The 10,274-nt window shown below is 40.9% G+C and overlaps 1 protein-coding gene across 1 annotated transcript; it reads left to right on the plus strand.

The window, feature by feature from the left end:
- The first annotated feature begins 532 nt into the window (after nucleotides 1-532).
- LOC116442819 (C-C chemokine receptor type 4-like) lies at nucleotides 533-4,367 on the plus strand. Its single transcript, XM_032106311.1, has 3 exons — nucleotides 533-583; nucleotides 1,008-1,239; nucleotides 2,496-4,367. Exon 3 carries the CDS (start codon nucleotides 2,512-2,514, stop codon nucleotides 3,580-3,582), a length of 1,071 nt encoding a protein of 356 aa, XP_031962202.1. The 5' UTR covers nucleotides 533-583; nucleotides 1,008-1,239; nucleotides 2,496-2,511; the 3' UTR covers nucleotides 3,583-4,367.
- The last annotated feature ends 5,907 nt before the right edge of the window (nucleotides 4,368-10,274 follow it).

Raw genomic sequence — 10,274 nt, forward strand, 5'->3', positions numbered from 1 at the left:
GAACAAAAGCTATACCTGTGTCTGGAAAAACACCAGAGTGAACAAGAAAACATACAATTTCTTGTGGACAGAGATGTCTGAATCTTCCTGTTCTCACTACCATCTTCTGTAGATTTCTTGTTTCTGCTTCTTGTCCTGTCTCTTCAGTTTCTCCTGATCACGAGAAAGCAGGCTTCTCTGTTGAGAAATGGCTTGTACTTCTGCTTGGCTGGCCTTTTTTGGGAAACAGAGGAGACCAGCACCTGCCAGCTGCCAGCACAGCTGTTGTGCTGGCAGGACTCACAACCATCCCACTTGACTAGCACATGTTCTCTGTGCTCTCTTCTCCCTTCTCAGGATCCCGCAAAAGACAAATAAGGCCCACCTCACTCTCAAGAGAAATTCATAGAAGCTGTTGAGCTTCCTGATGTGACAGCCACGGTAAACCTCAGCACGTTGCATGCTCTGCCCTTAGACCACAAGCGCGTGCGCACATCCTACTTCTTATTCGATGTTCTGACCACTGTTACATTTTGTGCTGGTCAGTGGTAGGAGGTGGATTTGCTGCATATAAAACCTGCCATGGAAAACATCAAGCAAAAAGGTAGTGTGAATGAACATGCCTTCATTTCTTTTTTTAGTAAGAGAAGTAGGAGTTAGGATGATCAAACAACAGTGAGCCTTCCCTACACTAAATCTATAGTTTTTTCTTCTACAATTACATAGTGCAACTTGCAAAATCAGTTATCTGTCAGAGAAGGACTAGAAACACACTTTCCACACACCTACCAAGTGCTTGCCTCCTCTCTGCTCACTACAGATGATTCTTTGATTATTTTTTTCTGAGATTAAGAAAAGAACGAGGTTTCAGTTGAATGAGAGATGAGTGACATCTATGCTTAGTGACATCAGTTTTAATGATTGTTGGATGAGATGAAGCTGCTTTAACTCAGTAATCAGTCTCCCAGTGGAAACTGTGTTTTTTTTAAACATTATAAGACATGTTTAATTCTATTTCTGACTTAAAGGGACTGTCTCTGATGAGCACTGAGGAGAGAAGTACTTGTGATATAATCTAAGGAAGTCGAAGCTTCCGCTAAGAGACACAGCTACCTAGTGGCATCTGCTTTTTGCAGCTGGTGGATATTGCTGTGTGGGTAGCTCATCTCTGGCAGAGCTACCTGATGAGAAGCAAGTGATTCTGCACCTTTAGAGCAAAGAAGCTTCTTCACATCATCTGGGAAGAAAGGAGGAGAAAAGGTAAAATTCTTAAAATGCAATTCCTCAGACATTTGTGTATCATGTACACTCATGATATGTGTGAATGTAATGCTTTTTCATTTACCTTTTATAGCCGCTCAGGTAATTTTTTAGGCAGTTTTTAAGAATTCTTGCATCATCAGAAGTGGGTGTATTCTGTGAGCATATGTTTTTAAGAATTCAAAGATATGCTGAACCCAGATTAGATTCAGGTATGTCTGGGTGCAGTTGCCGCAAAGCTGTCATTTCTACACCATTGGTGTCAAATGGTTTTGTCCTTGTGGCTTGTAAATAATATTAAATTCCTCTCTCTGTAGAATGGAACAGAACTGTGGGCTGGAAAGGTGTCATGCTTGGGACTACATACAGTAGGTCTCAGATTAATGATAGTCTATTTTTGCTGTTATGTAGCAGCAACACGCATGGCAAAGACAAGTAAAGCAATGAAACTCACTTCTCTTCTGCTTTCCATTCACAAAATAAAGACAAAGGGGAAGAACATAGCTCAGGCTTAGAGTTCTGGTATGCTAGGCTAAAAAAACGCCACTTGTTACGTGAGCAATACACACAAGTAAGAACAGAACTCAGAATTTCTGGTATGTTAGGCTAAAAGAATGATGTTGTGATGTGAATAACACACAGATTCATAAGTCAGCAATATATTTTCCCTGTGTCCAGCTTACATCACTTAAAACTCTGTATCTGCCTGTTAGAAAAGAACATGAAAAATTCCTGTTATTCATTTAGCCACCGAAAATAGCACTTACTGAAACCTCATGGCAGCTTTCAGTAAATGTTATTTCATAAGAAAAGTCTGATGCATGTTTATCACTGTCTTCTTATGGTGGGTGGCATATGCCTGATGGGAAAGGTGGATGAGTGAAATTCTGAACTGCTATGAACAGTGGCTTTGCTTTTTACTTTGCTCTACACGGGGCTTAACCCTCTCTGATTTGACACCTGTGGCCCACATCTTTCATTCCTGTTTGCTTTCCTCTCATCCATTTGAACATCCATTTGTGCTTGACGTGCAAGTTGCACCATAGTGCAAGGACTAAGTACATGCATGCTAAGGACAGTACTTTGTTCAAGTGTGCACATGCACCCATCCCATAATGCTTACATAATGTCTGAGAACCTGCAGTGAGTCGTGTGCTGAGCTGTGAGTCAGTCACTCGTGATTCAGGTCTGTGGAGTAACCACATGGTCTTCACGCACTGAAAGTCACTGACATTTTTATACTCCTCTCTTCTCAGAACTGGGGAAAAAAACATGAGTTCTTCAAGTACAGAGTCCCTTGAACTCTCAACCTTTTACGACTATTACGATAATTACAACGATGCTCCAAAACCATGCAGTAAGGAAAGCGTCAGGAAGTTTGCAGCCTCCTTCCTACCTGTTCTGTATTCCCTGGTATTCCTGGTCGGGCTCGTTGGAAACATTCTGGTCATCGTGGTCCTCTTCAAATACAAGAGGCTGAAGAGCATGACTGATGTGTACCTGCTAAACCTCGCCATCTCAGATTTGCTCTTCGTTTTATCCTTGCCGTTCTGGTCTTATTTCACACTAGACCAATGGGTTTTTGGAACTCCCTGGTGTAAAATCATTTCATGGATCTACCTGGTTGGGTTTTACAGCGGGATATTTTTCATTATGCTTATGAGCATAGACAGATACCTGGCAATTGTTCGTGCAGTGTTTTCCTTGAAAGCAAGGACTGCCTTCCATGGCTTGATTACTAGCCTTGTTGTATGGCTAGTAGCTCTTTCAGCCTCAGTTCCCGAGCTTGTATTTAGAGAGTCTTTTAATGAACATAATTATACAACCTGCAAGCCGAGATTTCCAGGCAATTTCACAACATGGAAGCTTTTTTCCACTTTGGAAATCAACATTTTAGGGCTCCTAATCCCTTTTATAATTATGACATTTTGCTACTCCATGATCATTAAAACATTAGTTCACTGTAGAAATGACAAAAAGAATAAGGCCGTGAAGATGATTTTTGCTGTCATGGTTGTGTTTTTCTTTTTTTGGACCCCCTACAACATTGTTATTTTCCTACAACTGCTGGAGTTTATGGGAGTCATTAGAGACTGTCAAGTGAGCAGGAGTCTGGACTATGCTTTCCAGGTAACAGAAATCCTCGGCCTTTTTCACTGTTGCCTCAATCCAGTCATCTACTTCTTCATGGGGGAAAAATTTAAGAAGTACCTGAAGATGCTCTTTAAGAACTGGCAGTTACCTGGGTATTTTTGCAAGTGGTGTGGAGTTCACATCACCTACCACACTGAATCTACCAGTTCATTCCACACACAGTCAACAGGAGACCAAGACGCTCTGTAAAGTGTTTCAGACCGGCCACTGAACTCAGCAGCAAGCAAAATGACAACAGCAGGAACTTTGAAAAGCTAAGCAAATGCAGATACATTTAACAATAAGCTAGTGCCAGATAATTACTCACTTCAGCTTTATTTGTGCTCCTAGACTTTCTGAGTGTTATGACAGAAGGTGTCCCAAATGTGGAACATGGGAGACGGACACGCAAGGTTTCTCTGCTGTGATTACAAATCACTGCTCAGCTCTGTGCAAAGCACTGCACTGCGTGGCTTCTTTTTCACCAGCATCAAGACATTGGCCTGCATGGAGGGGCAGAGGTAAGACAGCAGCTTGTCATCAGCACATGCACTTGGAAAACATACTCCTGTATTCAAGAAGGATGATTATTACCGTATTTTTTTACTCTGCAGTTGATCTGTGTAGGACTTGTTCACTCGTAACTGAGGTAGCTATCAGCAGTACTTGCTACTGTTAAATGTTTCCTTTCAAGGGGGATGATATACCCTCTGTCATTAAGAAAAAGGAGAAAATATATTCTCTCTGTGCACAAAGACACAAGGAAAAGCCATTACTTTGAGTTGTAGGTGCGTTTTCTCTCAGGTTGACATATATGCCTATATGTAGGTGTATATATAGGCATTTTGAATTACTTTATCACTGTAATTCAGGATAGCAATTCTGTATTTTAATTAACATAGAAAGTGTTTTGAATATTTTTGAATAAAAGTGTTTAAAAAAACCCTTATTTTCCAGCATGTGTGAATAAATTTGAAGCATCTTGGTTAAAAGCATGTATTTTAAAGTGAATGTTCTTTGTTCCAAAAGTACTTAACTCCAAGACTCAATTTTCATTCATTGAAGATGTATCTGGCAAAACAAAAGAAAGTAACAACAGAGATTGTGTAGAAAGGGTCTGTCATAACTTAGAAACCACACAAAGAATCCCTGCATTTGATAACAGCAAAATGCAAACAGTGCAACCCCAGTAGTTGCTCACAGGATATTAATTACTCAGAGATCTGTAACAGGAAGGAAACTCACACAGCAGTGTTTAGATTTTGGCTCAAGAATAATTTTAAAAGGCAAAAAATCAGTAATGTGGCAGCAGACAAATTAGGAGTTGAAAAATATGTATTAGAAGATATTTCTGGTGTGTCTTTTTGCTGGACAACAACCATTCGGATTACTTATTACAAGCCAGATGACTTATTTTCTTACACTGTCAGTAATAAAGTGCCTGCTCAACATTCAGCCAAGGCTCCAAAGAGCAAACAAGGTGTTAAAACACATCAGGAAAGGGCTGAAGAAGAAAAGTAAAAATATTGTAGTGCCATTGTATTCATCACTAAATAAGAGACATAAGTGGAAGCTCATCTCCATGTGACCTCTCTCATGATACAAGGCTGAAAATGAAATGCAGTACACTTAAATCTCACACACACATGTATCAATCATAATTAAATTTGTGAATGCACTACCATTAGCATTTTTCTGAGGATGACAAGCAAGGATCTGCATTAATGCAGATAATAGGAATAGCTGTGGAAGATATTACTTGAAGTAAGAAAGAGCCTTCATTTCCAAGAAAAAGACTGTAAATTCTTGGTACTCAAGACCTTAGAAGCCACTGCATAAATCACTTGGGAAAAACTGATAGAAAGAGTGGGTTAAGCTATCCATCACCTATTTTGAAGAGGAAAAGGAAGACAAATTTCAAGTGTGAGGTGCTTCAAATTCTCACTGAAGCTATCATAATGTCCCAAGGTGGCACAGCATATCATCCTCACAGATGGTGATGCTGATAGCAGAGGCGCTGTGAACTGCTGAGCTATGACTTGTCTGGGGCACAGACTAGCCTGGAAGCCAGACAGCTTCCACTGCAACTTCTTTTTTCTTGGTCCTGCTCTGTGATCCCTCTAGTCATCAAGAATAAATGGGTCCTTGATTTCCAGACTACGGGAAAGGCTGCCTGTGCTGGCCTGGCAAAAACGATGCTCAGCAAGGAACAAGCAAGCTGTAGGCTCTTGACAGCCATGATGTTAAGAGAGGTCCAGGGCTAAGAGTGGTGTCAGGGAATGGCTTGCAGGCCGGTCCAGGTCTGGGCACACTCTGTGGTGAGGGAGGATGCTCACCACGTGGCATTAAAGATGTGCACCCAGCGGCTGTGCAGCAATGACACAAACAGAGCCAGTGTAAAGCTGCTCTCCCACACAAAACTCAAATGTGCCTCATGTCACTGCTCAGCTTTGTGCCCCACAGCCTGTGCATGGTTGCCCTTGGTGTAGATGGTGTCTGGTGCTGCCAAAGCTCCTCCCCGGTGAATGTTGTCTTGTTCCTCTGCGCCAAATAACCTCTTCCAGTTCTCCCAGTAATATTCACATCTACTCAATGCATGTGTTGGATGAGCAACTGAGCTGAAAGTTGTGCCCTGAGCAGCTTTGCTGAGTTGGGTGCAAAGAGGAGCTCATATTAAATTGATGGGCTCAGGAGTTCAGGTCCTGGAGCTGGAGCTCACCGAACCTGGGTTGCTTCCCTCTCTGTCACCAGAACAAAACCCCCTCCCCCATGCACCAAGCTGCAGTGGACAATGCCAGTCTTCTTTTGAGAGAGGGCTTTGAAATCTGCTGATGAGAAAGGATGAGATAATAGTATTAATACAGACAAAAATAAAGTAGGGATTTTCAAAATGTCAGTTGACAAAGGTGTTATTTTAGCTGAACAAGAGTTTCCAGTGATGAAGAATATTCATACAAACCCACTGAACCATGAAAGAGAATGGACAGACATTTGAGTGAAGCAAAGTTGACTCATCCTTAAACCCACATTTTTCCATCAAGGTTCCACAGAAGGCCAGCCTGCATCCTCTCTTCAGTTACGCTAAGCAGCCATAGAAAGGTAGATGAAGGGGGAAATCAGCTAATTAGATCAAAAACAAATAATAATGAAAAGATAACAAGTTGATTGGTCAGTTTTCATAGTGTGCTTAGGCCACACTACAGTCACTCCCTAAACAACACTTGAGTTACACATTTACTCTGGAGGACAGCTTCCCCCCTTTTAATTGTGCAGAAGCAGCATCGTGGTCAGCAGCCTGCCCCCAGTCAACCTGCTCCTCTCAGTCTGAGAGCCAGTGAGGAATTGCAATTCTTCTTCCTAGACTGCAACTGCTTGTCACTGTCCCAGCAGCAGCTCTGCACACCCGCTCTGGAGTACAATTCCACAGGCACCACAGTGCTCCTCTGTTACCAGGATGCTTCTAAACTGCCAGCAGGGATCTACATTACACATTTTCCTCCAGGAGCTCTTAAATCTTTGCAGTTTTAGCCAATATCTCTCTCTTAACACAGCCACAGATTAAGCCAACTTAATCACATCCTGCCTCTTATGCCAACATCTCTATCTGACTTGCTTTACAGTTAGAAATCAAGGACCATTTAGTAATGTCAAACAAAATGATCATTAAAACAGTGCCTAAGGCAATGCCTCCTGAAAGTTCAATTTTGCTACTCCAGTCATGAAAGGAGGAGACTGGAAATGATCTAATACTGGTGAGATTTGTAGCATTTGTATAACTGATAAGACCATACAAAGGAGAAGTAGTGGTGGTTATATCTGCAACCATCTTGCTGTGACACAGCAATGACTTATGTAGGTGCCAAAGGCAATCATGGAGAAGTCACTCTTACAGCAGCAAGCACTACCACTGAGGAGACACCAAGTTAGAAGCTCCCAGGATGATTTTTTTTTTCGCAGTCACCCAGCAGCAACATCCATCACACAAACTAACAAAATGCCATCTAACGGGACAATCATTGAGTCAAAGCCACTTCTCACAGAAATGAAGCTCAAAAATGAAGAAGCTCTTTATCTGTTCCAGGCCAACAAAATCAAGTCCTCTGTGTAAATGCAGCCCAAATACATGATGGATCAATGGATCACACTCCTTTCGTTTTTGTGCTGGTTTTTGGCTTTTTTTTTCTTTTAATTTTTGAGTCATCTTTGAAGGGTTGAAGTTTTTTTCTGGGTTTTAATTTCTTGTTTCAAAACAAGTAACAGCACACATCCAGTATGACTGCACATTGCAAGCTTTTTGTGAATTCAAGTGTTGCAAAATAAAACTACTAAGGCACTAAGAATTTTTTTTAATTCCCAGAAGATGTTTGTTTGCTTGCATTTAACAAAAATGGGAAGTAATCAAGAATCTGATCTGCAAGAATCTGATCTTTTTCCACAGATATGAGACACTCATAAAAAATACTCTTAGTGATGCTAGGAACATGTAAGAAAACAGAAACTGAATGAAGATTGACGTTACTAGATGTCCTCTTCTTCTCAAGAGAGACCAGTGGCATTTAATCAGCATTTTCCAAGAAGGTCCAAGCAGGCAAGTTCAGGAAGACACTTTTGCACCTGGGACAGTGATTGGAACAACGGGTGGACATCCCTACATGAAAAGTGTATTTGTCTCTTTTGCACAGGAACTTTGCACTCCTTAAAGTACCTCCATAGTAGTACTGTGGTTTGGGCAGGACAATGGAAGAGAGGGGCCCTCCCTAGCATTTAACCTGTCACAATTACTCACAAACAAAGAGAGCAGTACTGGCTTGTAGTAACCTTAACCAAGTGAGGGAAGACCACAACACTCTTGCTCATAATTGGTAAACTGAAATTTGACCACAAGCAAGACCATGACTGCAGACTGAGTGACTTCCTTTTCTGCTATCAAAGTATGTGGGAAAGCTGCAAAAAGCTCATAGAAGGAAGATAAGGATGGATTTTGCTGTTGCTTATGCCTTTTTTGCTCATTTACAAGCACTGGGAATGGAAAGAAAATCTGTCTAGTTGATTGCAGGGAGCAATGACATGTTCTGCAGGTCCTGCAGACAAACAGCACTGAGAAGCTGCAGAGAACCTGTCTCCCCTTGCTATCAAGAATCTTGTTTAAACTTTCTACAACAGTGAAACCCATAGTATGAGGTGTCACACAAAACTCTGCAGTCCTACAGAGAAGGGGCTGAAGAGTTTACAAAAGGAAAGAAAAAGCAACTTTGGATTCTGGCTGTTTTCTCCTCAGTTCTGCTTTATCAGCCCATCCTTGCATAATGCAGATCACTACTTGCTTCCTTTCCTCAGAAGTACTAGGGAACTTCCAAAATCTCCCATGGGGAGGTTGGTGCCTGTCTGCTCCTGCTCTGGCTTTTTGCATGAATGTGTATGCAACCACCCTCTCTCCACAATCACACGGAGTCAATCCATTCACTTCCTCACTTGCTTAAGCTCACGTTCTCCACATGCAGAGGTCACGCAGTGGGATGCCTGTCTTGTCACAGCACCGCAGAATGTCTTGCTTTTGACAAGGCAGTTTCATGAAGATGTCCCTGCTCATTGCAGGGGAGTTTGACTGGATGACCTTTTAAGGTCCCTTCCAACCCAAACACTTCTATGATTCTATGAAAATCTGGAAAGAGCAGATTTTTGGCAGCAGGTTTGTTGGCTAACGATCAACACCTTTTAACCCAATGCTTTCATCTGCACTTTCATTTCATCTTCAGATTAAAACTATTTTAGAGTAAGCCAAGCCTATTTGTCAACATTACTCAAATAAAGTATTTCATTAATACTGCTCTGAATTCTTACTATAATTTTATTCTGATGGGGGAAATAATTTCAGAAGTCCTCATGTAACCAAAAACTGTAGAAAAAATTCAAGGATTTGTCTTATTTAGAACACTTAAATAGCTTTAATAATCTACCACATTGCTCAATAAGTAGCTTGTTACACATATCCATAGGAATTTACCAGAATTTAGGAAAAAAGCTAGCACTAGAAGCAAAATTTCAGTGAAGTGGTGAGTGCTAAAGACTATTAGACAAAGATAGGATTTTTTTTCCGTGCTTTTTTTTTTTTACATCTACTGCCTATAGTGAATAGACTGGTATTTTATAGACTCTGTCAACATGAAACTGTGAATAAAATTTAAACAATCAAACATCGTATCAGTATTTACGAAAGGTCAATTCTTAAGTGATAATTATTTAACAATTTGCATCAGAGACTGAGAAAGCAAGGTTAGTACTTGATACACAAGATTCTGCCAAATTATAGTTTGCCTTTTTTTTTTTAATTCCAGGAATGGGTTTGCACAGAGGCTGAGAAGCTACTAATAGTGTCATAAACGGCGGGGAAAAAAATAAGCCCACCTTTTCTCTAAGGTAATTCACAAAGAAGACCCCAGTCATAATATGACACAACTGAATGTGGCCTGAATTTTCAGGAGGGCACATGCCAAATTCTTGAATTGTCATACCAACATAATTCAGTGGGTATATATAGGCTTCCAGGTTCCTGGAAAAATGTAAAAAAAGCTCTAGAATTGTCAACTAATTGTACAGAAATAGCTGCAGAAGAGCTGATACTGCCCAACAATGGAGCAAATAGGTAGCTAGTATCAATGTTAATTTTAGGGACCCCTAAAAAAGTCTGCCATGTTTCTAGACCTGAGGCCATACAATTCCACAAAGTTACTGCTCTGGCAAAAGCAAAATGAAACACAGTAAAAAAAATAAATTAAAAAAAAAAATCAGTGATATCCTTCATAGCAAAACCCACAGCTGCCTGGTCAGGGAATGGCACGAGCTGTGAGTGCACTCCAACAAGAGCAGCAGCTGAGGAGCTGGTAGGTGAGACCTTGAGACCT

The sequence above is a fragment of the Corvus moneduloides genome, chromosome 1, assembly GCF_009650955.1.
Source record: "Corvus moneduloides isolate bCorMon1 chromosome 1, bCorMon1.pri, whole genome shotgun sequence".
Lineage (NCBI taxonomy): Eukaryota > Metazoa > Chordata > Aves > Passeriformes > Corvidae > Corvus > Corvus moneduloides.

What these genes read in the sequence shown, in the direction of transcription:
- LOC116442819 (XM_032106311.1), top strand. Translation starts at nt 2,512, where the DNA reads ATGAGTTCTTCAAGTACAGAGTCCCTTGAACTCTCAACCTTTTACGAC.